The sequence below is a fragment of the Pan troglodytes genome, chromosome 6 (genome assembly GCF_028858775.2).
Source record: "Pan troglodytes isolate AG18354 chromosome 6, NHGRI_mPanTro3-v2.0_pri, whole genome shotgun sequence".
NCBI lineage: Eukaryota > Metazoa > Chordata > Mammalia > Primates > Hominidae > Pan > Pan troglodytes.
This window is the reverse complement of record NC_072404.2, coordinates 54,413,391-54,432,722: the sequence shown is the minus strand read 5'-3', so window position 1 is coordinate 54,432,722 and position 19,332 is coordinate 54,413,391. Positions and strand designations below refer to the sequence as shown.

The 19,332-nt window shown below is 36.2% G+C and overlaps 1 protein-coding gene across 3 annotated transcripts in view; it reads right to left on the bottom strand.

Moving 5' to 3' along the window:
* ABCA13 (ATP binding cassette subfamily A member 13) overlaps positions 1-19,332 on the bottom strand; it is a 477,235-nt gene that overhangs the window by 39,557 nt on the left and 418,346 nt on the right. For all 3 annotated transcript variants that reach the window (XM_009442731.5, XM_016957445.4, XM_009442734.5), the window contains exon 58: positions 13,264-13,367. In XM_009442731.5, the coding sequence (XP_009441006.5) occupies positions 13,264-13,367 (104 nt within the window). The remainder of the gene's footprint in view (positions 1-13,263; positions 13,368-19,332) is intronic.

Here is a 19,332-nt window from a genome sequence, read left to right as displayed (position 1 = left end):
CACTTGAACCCACAAGGCAGACGTTGCAGTGAGCCGAGATTGCATTGCTGTACTCCAGCCTGGGCAACAGAATGAGACGGTCCAAAAATAAAAATAAAAAATAAAAAAATTAGGAGTAGGTAGCTACTCACTAAAGGAGAAAGAGTTTTCATAGATTTATCTCAGGCAAGTAAGTAAGACACAAACACAAAATAAACAAACTTTTTAAAAATTGGCAACAATAACCACCACAGGGGAGGGAGAATCAGAATCCGGACCTGCTACAATTATCTAAAATGTCCAGTTTTCAATATAAATTTTTAAGGCATGCAAAGAAACAAGAAAGTTTCTCCCCATAGCTGGGGAGGAAAAAGCAGTCAAAAGAAATTGTTTCTAAGTGTTCTCAGATGCTAGATTTAGAAGAAAAAATTTAAATGCAGCTATTATAAACATCATCAAAGAACTAACAAAAACCAAGTTTAAAGAATTAAAGAGAGAGCTGGCAAGATGGCCGAATAGGAAGAGCTCCAGTCTGCAGCTCCCAGAGAGATCGACGCAGAAGGTGGGTGATTTCTGCATTTCCAACTGAGGTATCCGGTTCATCTCACTGAGACTGGTTGGACAGTGGGTGCAGCCCATGGAGGGAGAGCTGAAGCAGGGTGGGGCATTGCCTCAACCTTGGAAGTGCAAGGGGTCAGGGGATTTCCCTTTCCTAGCCAAAGGAAGCTGTGAGAGACTGTACTGGTAGGAACGTGCACTCCGGCCCAGATACTGCGCTTTTCCTGTGGTCTTTGAAACCAGCAGGCCAAGAGATTTCCTCCAGTGCCTGGCACCTGGCTCAGCAGGTCCCACCCCCACAGAGCCCAGCAAACTAGGATCCACGGGCTTGAAATTCTCGCTGCTAGCACAGCAGTCTGAGGTGGACCTGGGATGCTCAAGCTTGGTTGGGAGAGGGGCATCCGTCATTGCTGAGGCTTCAGTAGGTGGTTTTACCCTCAAAGTGTAAACAAAGCCCTCAGGAAGTTCGAACTGGGTGGAGCCCACCGCAGCTCAGCAAGGCTAAGTGTCTCTCTAGATTCCTCCTCTCTCGGCAGGGCATCTCTGGAAAAACGGCAGCAGCCCCAGTCAGGGACTTATAGATAAAACCCCCATCTCCCTGAGACAGAGCACCTGGGGGAAGGGGTGGTTGGGGGTGCAGCTTCAGCAGACTTAAACGTCCCTGTCTGACAGCTCTGAAGACAGCAGCGGTTCTCCCAGCACAGTGTTCAAGCTCTGATAAGGGACAGACTGCCTCCTCAAGTGGGTCCCTGACCCCTGTGTATCCTGACTGGGAGATACCTCCTGGTAGGGGCTGACAGACACCTCATACAGGAAAGCTCTGGCTGGTATTTGGTAGGTGACCCTCTGGGATGAAGCTTCCAGAGGAAAGAACAGGCAGCAATCTTTGCTGTTCTGCAGCCTCCACCACTGACACCCAGACAAACAGGGTCTGGAGCGGATCTCCAGCAAACTCCAGCAGACCTGCAGCAGAGGGGCCTGACTGTTAGAAGAAAAACTAACAAACAGAAAAGAATAGTATCAACATCAACAAAGAGGACGTCCACTCAGAGACCACATCTGAAGGTCACCAACATCAAAGACCAAAGGTAGATAAATCCATGAAGATGGGGTGAAACCAGAGCAAAAAGGCTGAAAATTCCAAAAACCAGAACACCTCTTCTCCTCCAAAGGATCACAACTCCTCGCCATCAAGGGAACAAAACTGGATGGAGAATAAGTTTGACGAACGGACAGAAGTAGGCTTCAGAAGGTGGGTAATCACAAATTCCTCCGAGCTAAAGGAGCATGTTATAACCCAATGCAAGGAAGCTAAGAACCTTGAAAAAAGGTTAGATGAATTGCTAACTAAAATAATCAGTGTAAAGAAGAATATAAATGACCTGATGGAGCTGAAAAACACAGCAAGAGAACTTCGTGAAGCATGCACAAGTATCACTAGCTGAATTGATCAAGTGGAAGAAAGGATATCAGAGACTGAAGATCAATTCAATGAAATAAAGCAAGAAGACATGATTAGAGAAAAAGAGTGAAAAGAAATGAAGAAAGCTTCCAAGAACTATGGGACTATGTGAAAAGACCAAATCTACATTTGATTGGTGTACCTGAAAGTGATGGGGAGAATGGAACCAAGTTGGAAAACACTCTTCAGGATATTATCCAGGAGAACTTCACAAACCTAGGAAGGAAGGTCAACATTCCAATACAGGAAATACAGAGAACACCACAAAGATACTCCTTGAGAAGAGCAACCCCAAGACACATAATCATCAGATTCACCAAGGTGGAAATGAAGGAAGAAATGTTAAGGGCAGCCAGAGAGAAAAGTCGGGTTACCCACAAAGGGAAGCCCATCAGACTAACAGTGGATCTCTCTGCAGAAACCCTACAAGCCAGAGGAGAATGGGGGACAATATTCAGCATTCTTAATGTACAGAATTTTCAACCTAGAATTTCATATCCAGCCAAACTCAGCTTCATAAGCGAAGGAGAAATAAAATCCTTTACAGACAAGCAAATGCTGAGAGATTTTGTCACCACCAGGCCTGCCTTACAAGAGCTCCTGAAGGAAGCACTGAACATGTAAAGGAACAACTGGTATCAGCCACTGCAAAAACATACCAAATTGTAAAGACCATCGATGCTATGAAGAAACTGCATCAACTAACAGGCAAAATAACCAGCTAGCATCATAATGACAGGATCAAATTCACACATAACAATATTAACCTTAAATGTAAAAGTGCTACGTGCCCCATTTAAAAGACATAGACTGGCAAATTAGATAAAGAGTCAAGACCCATGGGCGTGCTTTATTCAGGAGACCCATCTCATGTACAAAGACACACATAGGCTCAAAATAAAGGGATGGAGGAATATTTACCAAGCAAATGGAAAGCAAAAGAAAGCAGGGATTGCAATCCCAGTCTCTGATAAAACAGACTTTAAACCAACAAAGATCAAAAGAGACAAAGAAGGCCATTACACAATGGTAAAGGGATCAATGCAACAAGAAGAGCTAAGTATCCTAAATATTTATTCACCCAACACAGGAGCACCCAGATTCATAAAGCAAATTCTTAGAGACCTACAAAGAGATTTATACTCCCACACAATAATAGTAGTAGACTTTAACACCCTACTGTCAATATTAGACAGATCACTGACACAGAAAATTAACAAGGATATCCAGGACTTGAACTCAGCTCTGGACCAAGCAGACCTAACAGACTTCTACAGAACTCACCATCCCAAATCAACAGAATATACATTCTTCTCAGTACCACATCACGCTTATTCTAAAATTGACCACATAATTGGAAGTAAAACACTCCTCAGCAACTGCAAAAGAACGGAAATCATAACAGTCTCTCAGACCACAGTGCAATCAAATTAGAACTCAGGATTAAGAAACTCACTCAAAACTGCACAACTACATGGAACCTGAACAACCTGCTCCTGAATGATTACTGGGCAAATAACGAAATGAAGGCAGAAATAAAGATGTTCTTTGAAACCAATGAGAACAAAGGCACAGTGTACCAGAATCTCTGGGACACATTTAAAGCAGTGTGTAGAGGGAAATTTATAGCACTAAATGCCCACAAGAGAAAGCTGGAAAGATCTAAAATTGACACCCTAACATCACAATTGAAAGAGCTAGAGAAGCAAGAGCAAACAAATTCAAAAGCGAGCAGAAGACAAGAAATAACTAAGATCACAGCAGAACTGAAGGAGATAGAGACACAACAAATCATTCAAAAAATCAATGAATCCAGGAGCTGCTTTTTGAAAAGATCAACAAAATAGATAGACTGCTAGCCAGATTAATAAAGAAGAAAAGAGAGAAGAATCAAATAGATGCAATAAAAAATGATAAAGGGGATATCACCACTGATCCCACAGAAATACAAACTACCATCAGAGAATACTATAAACACCTCTATGCAACTAAACTAGAAAATCTAGAATAAATGGATAAATTACTGAAATAATATACACCCTCCAAAGACTAAACCAGAAAGAAGTCAAATCCCTGAATAGACCAATAACAAATTCTGAAATTGAGGCAGTAATTAATAGCCTACCAACCAAAAAAAGTCCAGGACCAGACGAATTCACAGACAAATTCTACTAGAAGTACAAAGAGGAGCTGGTACCATTCCTTCTGCAACTATTCCAATCAATAGAAAAAGAGGGAATCCTCTGTAACTCATTTTATGAGGCCAGCATCATCCCGATACCAAAACCTGGCAGAAACAGAACAAAAAAAGAAAATTTTAGGCCAATATCCCTGATAAACATCGATGCGAAAATCCTCAATAAAATACTGACAAACTGAATCCAGCAGCACATTAAAAAGCTTATCCACCACAATCAAGTCAGCTTCATCCCTGGGATGCAAGGCTGGTTCAAAATATACAAATCAATAAACATAATCCATCACATAAACAGAATCAACGACGAAAACCACATGATTATCTCAATAGATGCAGAAAAGGCCTTCGACAAAATTCAACAGCCCTTCATGCTAAAAACTCTCAATAAACTACGTATTGATGGAACATACTGCAAAATAATAAGATTATTTATGAAAAACCCACAGGCACTATCATATTTGAATGTGCAAAAACTAGAAGCATTCTCTTTGAAAACCAGCACAAGATGAGGATGCCCTCTCTCACCACTACTATTCAACATAGTGTTGGAAGTTCTGGCCAGGGCTATCAGGCAAGAGAAAGAAATAAAGCGTATTCAATTAGGAAAAGAGGAAGTCAAATTGCCTCTGCTTGCAGTTGACATGACTATATATTTAGCAAACCCCATCATCTCAACCCTAAATCTCCTAAAGCTGAAAGGCAACTCAAGCAAAGTCTCAGGATAAAAAAATCAATGTGCAAAAATTACAAGCATTCCTATATACCAGTAACAGACAAACAGAGAGTCAAATCATGAATGAACTCCCATTCACAATTGCTACAAAGAGAATAAAATACATAGGAATACAACTTACAAGGAATGTGAAGTACCTCTTCAAGGACAACTACAAACCACTGCTCAAGGTAATAAAACAGGACACAATCAAGTGAAAAAAACATTCCATGCTCATGGATAGGAAGAATCAATATAATGAAAATGGCCATACTGTCCAAAATAATTTATAGATTCAATGCTATCCCCATCAAGCTACCACTGACTTTCTTCACAGAATTGGAAAAAAAAAAACCACTTTAAATTTCATATGGAACCAAAAAAGAGCCCGCATAACCAAGACAATCCTAAGCAAAAAGAACAAAGCTGGGGGCATCACGCTACCTGACTTCAAACTATACTACAAAGCTACGGTAACAGAAACAGCATGGTACTGGTACCAATGCAGATATATAGACCAAGGGAACAGAACAGAGGTCTCAGAAATAACACCACACATCTACAACCATCTGATCTTTGACAAAACTGGCAAAAACAAGCAATGGGGAAAGAATTCCCTATTTAATAAATGGTGTCGGGAAAACTGGGTAGCTATATGCAGAAAGCTGAAACTGGATCCCTTCCTTACACCTTATACAAAAATTAACTCAAGATAGATTAAAGACTTAAATGTAAGACCTAAAACCATAAAAACCCTAGAAGAAAACCTAGGCAATACCATTCACGACATAGGCATGGGCAAAGATTTCATGACTAAAACACCAAAAGCAATGGCAACAAAATCCAAAATTGACAAATGGTATCTAATTAAACTAAAGAGCTTCTGCATAGCAAACGAAACTACCATCAGAGTGAACAGGCAACCTACAGAATGGGAGAAAATTTTTGCAATCTTTCTATCTGACAAAGGGCTAATATCCAGAATCTACAAAGAACTTAAACAAATTTACAAGAAAAAAACAAACAACCCCATCAAAAAGTGGGTGAAGGATATGAACAGACACTTCTCAAAAGAAAACATTTATGCAGCCAACAAACATATGAAAAAAAGCTCATCATCACTGGTCATTAGAGAAACGCAGATCAAATCCACAATGAGATACCATCTCAGGCCAGTTAGAATGGTGATCATTAAAAAGTCAGAAAACAACAGATGCTGGAGAGGATGTGGAGAAATAGGAACACTTTTGCACTGTGGGTGGGAGTGTAAATTAGTTCACCAATTGTGGAAGACAGTGTGGCGATTCCTCAAGGATCTAGAACTAGAAATACCATTTGACCCAGCAATCCCATTACTGGGTATATACCCAAAGGATTATAGATCATTCTACTATGAAGACACATGCACACATATGTTTACTGAGGAACTGTTCACAATAGCAAAGACTTGGAACCAACCCAAATGCCCATCAATGATAGACTGGATAAAGAAAATGTGGTACATATACATCATGGAATATTATGCAGCCATAAAAAAGAATGAGTTCATGTCCTTTGCAGGGACGTGGATGAAGCTGGAAATCATCATTCTCAGCAAAGTAACACAAATCAGAAAACCAAACACCACATGTTCTCACTCATAAGTGGGAGTTGAACAATGAGGACACATGGACACAGGGATGGGAGCATCACACACTGGGGCCTGTTGCGGGGGTGGGAGGCTGGGTGATGGATAGCGTTAGGAGAAATACCTAATGTAGATGACAGGTTGATGGGTGCTGCAAACCACCATGGCACATGTATACCTATGTAACAAACCTGCACGTTCTGCACACGTACCCCATAACTTTAAGTATAATAATAAAAAATAAAAAGAATTAAAGAAAAGTCTGACAACAATATTAGTAAGTGGGGATTCTGAAGAAGGGGATAAAAATTATTTAAAAAATCAGTTAAAGATTACAAGAAATTAATGAAAAATTCACTAGAGGGGTCAACACCAGATTCAAAATGGCAGAGGAGTCAGTGAACACATAGATCAATAAAGATTATCCAATCCAAAAATAGAGAAAAACAAGACTAAAAAAAATGCGCAAGAACTCAGACTTGTGCGATAAGATCAGAGTTTCAACATACACATAATGGAAGACCAAAAGAAAAGGAAAGATAGACAGGACCAGAAAAAGTATTTGAGTAAATAATGGCCAAAATTTTCTCACATTTTTCATATGGACAGATATGCGTCAGAAATGACAATTGTATGGATTACTATTTAAGACTGTGGATATCTCTTTTTGATATATTTTCTTATCTTCTTTAAAAGATTTAAAAGTGTATAAAGTGAAACTTAAAATATGCTTTATTGGATTTACAGCATATAAAATGTAATATATATGGTAATAATAGCACAAAGAAAAAGGGAGGAAATAGAGCCATATTAGGGCAAGATTACAACACTTTTCTAGAATTAAGTTAGCATCAAGATGTATACTATCATCCTTAGACTAGCCAGTAAGAACATAACTAAAAAAAATAGATAAAACATTAAATACAGTATACTTCAAATTATTCATTTAATATATAAGGCTGCCAAGTAGAAACAGATACAAGAAACACAGGAGACATTATGTAAAAAATAGCAAAACAGTCAATGTTACTTCAGCCATATCAATAATTACATTAAATGTGGGACAGTTTAAATACCTCCCACAAAAGGCAGACATTGTCAGATTGGGAAAAAAAAAAACAATATCCAACTATACACAATCTATAGGAAACACTCCTATTCAAAGACACAAATTATTTGAAAGTAAAAGAATATGAAAAGATATACCACACAAACATGATCCAAAAGACAGAGGCAATGGCTATTTTAAGAAACAAAATAGAATTTAAGATAAAACATACTGTTAGAGTAAAAAATAGACATTTCATAATGATAAGAAAGTCAAAATATTAGTATGATAGCAATTAAGAATGCATATTCACCTAACTACACTCCAAATATATGACTAGACTATATGACTACACTCCAAATATATGACTACACTCCAAATATATGACTAGACTCCAAATATATGAAGCAAAAACTGACAGAATCTAAAGAAGGAAAAGAAAAATGTAACAATTATACTTGAAGATTTCAATATCTTATTTTCAGTAATTGATAGAATACCCAGGAAAAAATTCACAAGAATACAGAATACTTAAACAACACTGTCAAACTAACTTGCTGTATATATAATATTCCATCCAACTACTACAGAATACATATTCCTTTGCATAGACAGTTCTCTAGGATAGACCGTATGTTAAGCCTGGAGTAAAAGAACTGCAGCCCTTGGCTAAATCCAGCCTGCCACCATTTTGTGGGGGATAGGGGGAGAGGAACAAATAAAATTTTATTGGAATACAACCACAATTATGCATTTACCTAATACTGGTGGAAGCTTTCACACTACACAGTGGAGTTGGATACTGCAGTACACACCATATAACTTGCAAAACCAAATACTCAGTAATGGGATTGCTTGGTCAAATGGTATTTCTAGTTCTAAATTGATAAACTGAATGTAATCAAAATTTAAAATATTTGCACTTCCAAAGACATTATTAATAAAATGGAAAGACAGCCATAGACTGGAAATACATATTTGCAAATCATTTATCCAGCAAGGGACTTCTATTTAGAATATAGGAATATCTGCTACATAAAAAGAACTATTACAATTCAAAAATAATAGATAAAAAACAATTAAAATATGGTGTTTTATAAAAAAAAAAAAACTGTAACCCCTCTGGTAGGCCATTAAAAAGTCATAACAAATTTAAAAGGATGGAAATCATACAACTTATTTTATCTAATGACAACAGAATTAAATCAGAGATGAATAACAGAAAAAAAAATCTCTTAAAAATCTCCCAGTATCTGAAAATTGAATGACACTTCTAAATAAACTAAGGGTCAAAGAAGTAATCACAAGAGAAATTGAAAAATATTTCAAGAGAATGAAAAATTTTATAATAGAAGGAAAAAGCTGAAGGAATAACACTTACTGTTTTCAAAACTTAATAGAAAACAACCATAATCAACATGATATTATTGGGTGAGAAAATAAGCATACATATCAATGGATAATAATTGAGAGTCCAAAAATAAATCATACAATAAATAATATAATAAAGGTGCTATGACAATTCAGTGGGATAAAAGATAATCTTTTCAAGGAAGAGTGCTGAAATAATTGGATATTAACATGCATAAAAGTGAATTTATATCCTTTTCTCATACTATACACGAAACTTAGCTTGAAATAGATCAAAGACTTAAATATAAGAGCCAAAATTCTAAAATTTTTAGAAAAAAAGATAGAAGAAAATCTTTAGGACTTCATTTGAACAAACAGTTCTTAGATGAGACACCAAAAGCACAAACCATATAAAAATAAATTGATAAACTGAATGTAATCAAAATTTAAAATGTTTACACTTCCAAAGACATTATTAATAAAATGGAAAGACAGCCATAGACTGGAAATACATATTTGCAAATCATTTATCCAGCAAGGGACTTCTATTCAGAATATAGGAATATCTGCTACATAAAAAGAACTATTACAATTCAAAAATAATAGATAAAAAACAATTTAAACATAAAGGATCCTTACAAAAATTGACATACTCTTACCATCCGATCCAGCAATCACATTCCTTGGTATTTACCCAAAGGAGTTGAAAATATGTTCACACAAAAAACTGCACACGGATCCTTAAGCAGCTTTATTCAAAATTGTCAAAACTTGGAAGCAACCAGATGTGGTTCAGCAGATGAGTGGATAAATAAGCTGTAGTACATCCAGATAGTGGAATATGACTCAGGACTGAAATGAAATGAGCTATCAAGCCATGAGAAGACATGGGAGAAACTAAATGAAAAAAGTCAACCTGAAAAGACTACATACTATATGATTCCAACTATATGGCATCGTGGAAAAGGTAAAACTATGGAGACAGTAAAAAGATGAGTGGTTACCAGGGGTTAGGCGGGAGGGAGAGATGAATAGGTGGAACACAGAAAATTTTTAGGGCAGAGAAACAATTCTATCTGATACTATAATGGTGGATTCTTATTAGATATTTGTCCAAACCCATAAAATGTCCAACATCAAGAGAGAACCCTATGTAAATTGGATTGGGGTGGTAATGTGCTGTCAATGTAGGCTCATCAATTTTAATAAATGTATCACTCTGGTAATGTATGCTGATAATAGGGAAGGATATGCATGTGTGAAGGCAAGGAGGGATTTAAAAAATCTCTGTACCTTCCTCTCAATTTTTCAGTGAACCTAAAACTATTCTAAAGTATAAAGCCATTTTTAAAAAATGGAGGATGGAGGAGATATTGGAATAGATATTTCACTAAAGAATTAATACAAATAACCAATAGGCACATGAAAAGATTCTAACAGCGTTAGTCCTTAGGAAAATGTGAATTAAAACCCCACTTCACTAGGATGCCTATAATGAAAAAAGACAGACAGTAGTGACAAGGGTGTGGAATAAAGAAGACTCATCATTGTTGCTGGGAACATATACTGATACGGCCAATTTGGGAAATAACTCTGCAGTTTCTTAAAGTGTCAAATACAACTTACTATTCAATCTAGCAACTTGACTCAGAAAAATCTAAAAAAATTAAAACATGTCTATACATACAAAGACATTTATATGACTGTTCATAACATGTTATTCATAATAGCAAAACACTGGAAACAACCCAAATGCTCATCAACTGGTGAATGGATAAATAAAAGTGGTATAGCAATAAAATGGGATACCTTTTGGAATGAAAAGGAGCAAGCTATTGACATAAAATGCAATGGATAGACTTTAAAAGTGTTGCCATAGGCCGGGCACAGTGGCTCATGCCTGTAATTCCAGCACTTTGGGAGGCCCAGGCAGGCGGATCACAAGGTCAGGAGATCGAGACCATCCTGGCTAACACGGTGAAACCCCGTCTCTACTAAAATACAAAAAATTAGCCAGGCTTGGTGGCAGGCGCCTGTAGTCCCAGCTACCCAGGAGGCTGAGGCAGGAGAATGGTGTGAACCCAGGAGGCAGAGCTTGCAGTGAGCCAAGATCGTGCCACTGCACTCCAGCCTGGGCGACTGAGCAAGACTCTGTCTCAAAAAAAAAAAAAGTGTTATGATAAATAAAAAAAAGAGATGCAGCAGACTACTGATTATATGATTCAGTTAATGAAATATCCATATAAAGCAAATTTACAGAGGCAGAAAGCCATCAACGTTTTCCTAGGTGGATGTTTTGAATGCTAATTTTTTTGTTGTGGTTGTTGTTTTTGAGACGGAGTCTTGCTCTGACGCCCAGGCTGGAGTGCAGTGGCCCGATCTTGGCTCACTGCAAGCTCCGCCTCCCGGTCTCATGACATTCTCCTGCCTCAGCCTCTTGAGTAGCTGGGACTATAGGTGCCCGCCACCACGCCTGGCTAATTTTTTGTATTTTTAGTAGAGATGTGGTTTCTCCGTGTTAGCTAGGATGGTCTTGATCTCCTGACCTCGTGATCCGCCCGCCTCAGCCTCCCAACGTGCTGGGATTACAGGCATGAGCCACGGCACCTAGCCTCGAATGCTAATTTAACTGAAAGTAAGCATGAGAAAATCTGGGGGAGGTGACCCAAATATTCTAAGGCTTATTTATGGTAATATTTGCACAAGTCTATAAATTTACTAAAGAATCATAGAATTCCATACTTACAGTGGTTAAGTTATATCGAATGTAAATTATACTTCAGAAAATGGTATTTAAAAAAAACAACAGTGTAAAGTTTAGTCTGGCAGTGAAAATTGGGGAATGTTAAGCAGTATAGACAAACCTATCAGTGAATGAATTTTTTTAAAAAAGAAAGAGCCCAGAGATAGAAAATTAAGAAAAGTCTATTTTGACATGAAGCAATGTGAGAAATGTGTGAATGGCTGAGTTCTTCACAATACATTGGCTTTGCAGCCAGTAACACTTGTTACAGGAAATGGCTGTAAGATTTATGTGTAATAGGATTATGCATGCTGAGTTATAGCATTTAATAGTATTTTTACGTAAACTAATAATGCTGCAGTAATCAGTAAAGTCTCCTGAGGTCCTCTCAGAAATCTCACGTTTCAAATGATAGGGCTAGCTTTATATTTCACTCCTGGTAACAAGAGCTGGGGTACTCAAGCATAGACTGAATGATTTAGACTGTTGGGAAGCATGTTTCCATGGGTCCCTTGTGTTCCTACGTGTCTTGCCATGAATTCCAAGAATATAAGGCCCTAACTGCTCTTTAACTGGGCCATTTCTCAAAGTTATGCTAGTAGCAAACAACCATGGAAGAAGTGACACCTCCTCCCAAACCAAGGGCTGGCTTCCTTATCAGATGTTATAAGGTAGTAATTTCACTAGATTTGGCATTCCTCTCCTCTGTGTGCAGACATCCATTAGTCCAATAGAAACTGGGGTTTAGGGAACCAATGAGAAACCATGCTGACACTCTGGCTACTGTTCTTGCTGTGAGCAATAGTCTTTCATCTCCGACCCAGAAGTCTCATTTCTTCTGTCAACATCCATAAAACTGTATCAAGCTAAATTTGTTAGCTTGCAAAAGGGCAAAATGTGAGATCTTTGGCAGCTCTTGACATCTTATTCACAGTATATTTTACTTAAACATAAAGACAAAACAAGTCTAAACGTTAAAGCCTGGTCTTTATTACATCATTGGAATTTGTATTAGTTAAATCATATTGCTCACTCCCCATAAGTAGGTTTTATGAAATCTATATTTGTAATTCTTTGTGGGCTAGAACAGTGTATTAGAAAGTTAAAAAGAAGCCAATGGTTTTGAAATCTAATTACAAACTTAATTCTGTGACAAAGAAAATGTTAAACCAGATTCAGTAACCTGTTAAGTATTTTAGTTCAGCTAATTCTACCTGCTGAAATAATAGGCCTTGGATGGAAAGGATCTGAAAGATCCCTCAGGAAGACCTGAAAATGGTAGTCTAGCACTCATCCTTGAACAGTAGCAATGGATGAGGCAAGAATATCATCTTTGGACACAGAATACTAGGTTCAAATTCTAGCTCTGCCACCTATTTGCTATGTAAACTTGGTTATATAACGTAATCCCTCATGGCTTCAGTCTCAATTTATACAATGAGGGCTAACAATAATATCACCATTATTGTGTTGTAAAGATTAAGAAATGTCTATGTGTAGCACTGTGCAGGTACCTAAATGCACTTCTTAACCTTTGTTACTCAGTCTTATCAGGAAATGTCTACAAGAGAAACTGGAACTCACCTGTGGGAGGTCAGCACCGCAGCACAGCCTTCCCGAACCTCCTTCATTATTGTTTGCCACAGGTACCGCTTAGAGCAGGGATCCATCCCAGAGCTGGGCTCATCCTGAAGGAAAGGCAACACAGAGTAATCAGCATTTGAAAAACACAAATAGAAATATACACAATGACATGGGAGGCCAGACCCCGGGTGAAAGAAAAATCTCTGCTCTGGCTCTAACAGGCACCTCTCCAATTGGCTTTGTTGCACTCTGCTCAACAAAGCCAGAATGATAGGGGAATGTGAGAGAGCAATGAGTGAGTGCCTGACTCCTCCAGCCATGCAGCATGCTACCCAGGAGCCCCACTTCTTTCTCACCTCATCCAGAGAAATTCAAAAAACAGATCAAAATTATAAAAAAAAAACCAAATTGAAATACTGGCGCAGAAAAATAAAATGAAATAAAAAATATAATAGAGAAAAGCACATTTGATCAAGCAGATAAAAAAAATCTGTGAACTTGAGGGCAGATTATTTGAAATTATCCAGTCAAGGAAAATTTTTAAAAAATAAAAAAGAATTAAGAAGAACAAAGAAAGCCTGACAGGGTTTATGGCACATTATCCAGAGACCTAACTTTTACAATATGAGATTTACAAAATAAAAAAGGTGAGAAAAAGGGGCAGCAGAATGCTTATTAAATAAATAATGGCTGAAACATTCCCAAATTTGGATAAAGAGATAGACATTTGAACATCAAGATATATGAAGCTTAAAAGTTCCCAAATAGCTTCAACCCAACAAATTATTCACTGAGATACGCAATAATCAAACTGTCAAAAATGAAAAACAGAATTTTCACAGCAACAAGAGGAAAAAAATGGCTCATGACATACATCCACAAGGCTATCAGTGGATTTTTCAGAAGAAATCTTCAGGACTGGGAAAGAGTGGGCCTATGAAAGAAAAAAAACCTGCCAAATAAAAATACTTTACCTACTTCACCCAGGAAAGCTGCCCTTCAGAGATAAAAAAGAGATAAAGAATTTCCCAAACAAAAGCTGAAAGAGTTCATTGACACAATACCTGTCTTATAAAAAAAAAAAAATGCTCCCAAACAAAAGCTGAAAGAGTTCATTGACACAATACCTGTCTTATAAAAAAAAAATGCTAAAGGGGTTCTTCAAAACAAAATAAAAGGATTCTAATTAGCAACATGAAATTATAAAACTCACAGTAAAGTTAAGTATACAGCCAAATTCAGCATACTTTAATGCTTTAATGTTGGTGTATAAATCACTTATAATGGTAATATTCAGATTAAAACACAAAGTATTAAAAATAACTATAGCTATAATAATTTTTTAATGGAAATACAATATAAAGAGCTGCAAATTGTGACATCTAAAACATAAAATGAGATGGTTGGAAGCAAAAGTGTAGTTTTTTTTTAATGTGATATAAGTTCAGTTACTATCAGGTTAAAAATAGACTTTTGTAACTATAAGATGTTTTATATAGATTCTTGGTAACCACAAATAAAAAACCTATAGAAGATGCACACACACACACATACACACACACACACAAAAGAAAAAAAAAACAGAAATGAATCAAAGCATACCAACATACCAACACACAAAAAAATTATCAAATTAAAAGAAAAACAGTAATAGAGGGAAAAAAAGAATAAATAACTTTAAAATAGCCAGAAAACAATTAACAAAATGTCAAGAATATGATCCTACCTATTAATAATTACATTAAATGTAAATAGCATTTGCCAATCAAAAGGCATAAAGTGAATGAATGGATAAAAACCAAGATCCAATCTTATGCTGTTTGCAAGAGACTTAGTACAGTTTTTTTGGATACACATAGACTGAGTGTGAAACAATAGGTAAAGATACTCCAAGTGAATGATGACCCAGAGGGCATGTTTATCTATATTTATGTCACACAAAATATGCTTTAAGTCAAAAACTGTAAAAAGAGAAAAATACAATGATAAAATGGTCAATTTACATAAAATGATAAAAGAGTAATTGTAAATAGATATGCACCAAACATTAGAGTGCTATATATGTAATGCAAATATTAACAGAACTGAAAGGATTAAAAGACATAAGTACAATAATAATAGGGGAGTTCAAGGCTCCACTTTCAATGATACATTGAATAACCAGTCAGAAAATCAATAAGGAAACAATGTACTTGAACTACGCTTTAGACCAAATGAACCTAACAGCCATACACAGAACATTCCATCCAACAATAGCAGAATAGACATTCTTCTCCAGCACACATAAAATACTCTCCAGGAGACACCATATGTTAGGCCACAAAACAAGTCTAAACAATTTTAAAAAATTGAAATCATATCCAGTATCATTTCAGAACACCATGGTATGATACTAGAAATTAATAAGGAGGAAAACTGTAAAATTCACAAATATGTGTAAATTAACAATATGTTCCTGAACAACCAATGGGTCAAAAATGAAATTAAAAAGAAAATTTTAAAAAATACATGTATCTTGAGACAAATGAAAATGGAAACAAAACAAAACTTATGGGATGAAGTAAAAGCAGATTTGAGGAAGAAGTCATCAACATTAAGAAAAAAGAAAGATTTCAAATAAATATCCTAACTTTGCAATTGAAGAAACTGGATAAAGATATGAACTAATCCCAAAGTTAGCAGAAATAAGAAAAGAATAAAAGGCCATATATCATAAGCCCACAACTAACATCATATTCAACAGTGAAAAGCTAAAAACTTCAAATCTAAGAAGAACAAGACAAGGATGCCCACTCTAGCCACTTCTATTCAACATAATACTAGAAGTCCTAACCAGAGCAATTAGCCAAGACAAAGAAAAGGCATCCAAATCAAAAAAGAAGAAGTAAAATCATCTTTTCAAAAGCATGATCTAATATACAGAAAACACTATAGACTCCACCAAAAAATCCATTAGAATTAATAAACAAATTCAATAAAGTCATATGATACAAAATCAACATACAAATATCAATAGTGCTTCCATAAAATAACAATGGGTTATCAGAAAAGGAAATTTTAGACAATTTCATTTACAATAAGATCAAAATGAATAAAATACTTAGGAATAATTTTAACAAAGGAAGTGAAAGATCTGTATACTGAAAACTATAACATTTTGATTAAAGAGATTGAAGACAAATAAATGGAGAGCTATCCATGTACATGGATTGAAAGAATTAATATTTTAAAATGTCCATATTACCCAAAGCGATCTACAGACTCAGTGCTATTCCTACAATTCCATTGTCATTTTTTCACTGAAATAGAAAACCAAAATACTGAAATTTATATTTAAAAAACCCAAAAGACCACAAATAGCTAAAGAAAGTAAGCAAGAGGAACAGTGCTGGAGGCCTCACACTTCCTATTTTCAAAATATACTACTATGCTCTTATAATTTAAAAAGTATGGTACTTGTATAAAAACAGACGTATAGATTCATAGAAAAGAACAGACAGTACAGAAATAAACCCACAACACATATAGTCAATTAATCTTTGACAAATACACCGAAATTAAAACTGGGAAAAGGACAGTCTCTTCAATACATGGCTTTGGGAAAACTGAATATCTACATACAAAAAATTAAAACTCGGTCCTTATCTTACACCATACACAAAAATCAACTGAACATGTATTAAAGATTTAAACATAAGATGAGAAACCATGAAACTTGTAGAAAAAAAAAAAGAAAAGCTCCTTGACATTGGTCTTGGCAATGTTTTGCTTGTTTCTTTTTTGGATATGACACCAAAAGCATATAAAATAGAAGCAAACATAAAGTGGGACTATTTCAAATGAAAAGAGTTTCTGCACAAGAAAGGAAAATATCAACAAAGCAGGCAAACTACGGCGGGGGATAAAATATTTGCAACCATATATCCAATAAGGGGTTACATTCTATATATGAAATTCGTAAAACTAAATAGTGAAATAATAATAATTAAAAATAGACAAAAAACTTGAACAGACTTTTCTCAAAAGAAGACATGCAAATGGCCAATGGGTATATGAAAAGATGCTCAACATTATTAATAATCAGGGAAATGCAAATGAAAACCACAATGAGATATCATCTTATACTTGTTAGAATGGCTATTGTTAAAAGGACAGAAGATAACCAGCAATGGCAAGGATTTGGAGAAAAGTGAACCCTTATACACAATTGGTGGGAATGTAAATGTACACACATTATGGAAAACAGTGTGGAGGTTCCTCTACAAATTAAAAATACTACTGCCACTGATCCAGTAATCTCACTTCTGTGTGTGTATCCAAAGGAAATAAAATCAATATCTGGAAGGGATATCTGCAGTGCTATATTCATGACAACATTATTTACAAAAGCCAAGATATAGAAACAACCTAAGCATCCCTAAGTGTATAAATGGGAAAAGAAAATGTGTATGTCTCTCTCTCTCTCTTTCTCTCTCTCTCCGTTTCCTTGTCTCTCTCTCTCTCTTCTCTCTCACTGTGTGTGTGTGTGTGTGTAATGAAATATTATTCTGCCTGAAAAATAAGGAAATCCTTCCATTTTCAACAACATAAGTGAATCTGGAGGACTTTATGTCAAGCATAAAGTGAAATAAGCCATGCATGGAAAAACACTACTTCTTAATGAAATATTAAAAAGTTGAACACATAGGAAGAGAGAGTAGAAAGGTGCCAGGCTGTGGAAATGGTGAGATACTTGTCAAAGGGCAGAAAATTTCAGTTATACAGGACAAACAAGTTCTGGAGACCTAATATACAGCATATAGGGCTGCTATAGTTTGGATGTTTTGTCCCCTACAGAATTCATGTTAAAACTCAATCCCTAATGAAACAGTATTGAGAGGTGTGACCTTTGGGAGGTGAATGAGTTTATAAGATTAAGTGACCTTATAAAAGGACCTGATGAAGGACATTCACCTCTTTTTGCCCTTCTGACTTTTGCCTTGTGATGACACCTATTCCTCCCCTCTGGAGGGCACAGGTTTCAGGAAGCAGGGTTGGCACCCTCAGCAGACACCTGGACCTGGCAGTGCCTTGATCTTGGACTTCCCAGACTCCAAAACTTGAATTTCTGTTCTCTGTTCTTTATAAATTATCCAGTCTGTTATAGCAGCACAGTGAACTAAGAGAGGGACTGTAGGTAATGATGCTGTATTACATATTTGAAATTTGCTAAGAGGGTAGATATTAAGCGTTCTCATCACATACAGGGGGAAAAATGGCAATTATGTGATGTCATCAATATGTTAATTAGTTTCATTGTAGTCAACACATCAGAATATTTATGTATATCAAAACACATGTTGAATTCATTAAATATATACCATTTTTATCAGTTAATTATACTTCCATAAAACTGAGAGGTGGAGAATTGGGCTATATTTTCATGTCAGGTTGGTTCTCCTCCATGATCTGGCTAGGTAAGCCAACCTTGATGTTTTTAAAATGAATTTTCAACCTCCATAAAATTTCGGAATGATATCCCCTAGGAAGACATATGATAGCAGAAAAAGGCTTCATTTATTTAGCAACATCAAATAAATTAATATTTCTTAGAACTTGAAGCTTTCTCCTTCAATAGACACCAAAGCATTCCTTATATGAACCACTTCTAGAGAAATCTCGCCAAACTGTAAGATGTATTTCTGTGCTTTTATTAGCCAGGGAGTACTAAACACATATTTCTTAAGAGCTTAGGTTCATAAACTTCCCCAAAGAAAGAAACAGATGGGAAGCAGTAAGGGTAGGGGGAGAAGCACTGAACAGGAAAATAAATATCTAGTCTTTTCTGCAAATCAAGCAATATATGTGTATTAGTTATAAAAATAAGTAAATAAAAGGTGTGATCATGCAATGCTCAGTATAGAGTTGTATGTGTAATTTACGTTTTCCTGATTCCCTCCTTGATGTCAGCTCTGAGAGTCACTTCTAGTCCCTCTGTTGAGAACTCCAAAGGCCTGGCAACAAATCTCTTTAACCTATTGCTCTGAACAGTAACCATCATCATAGGCACGAATATTTACTGTGGTTTAC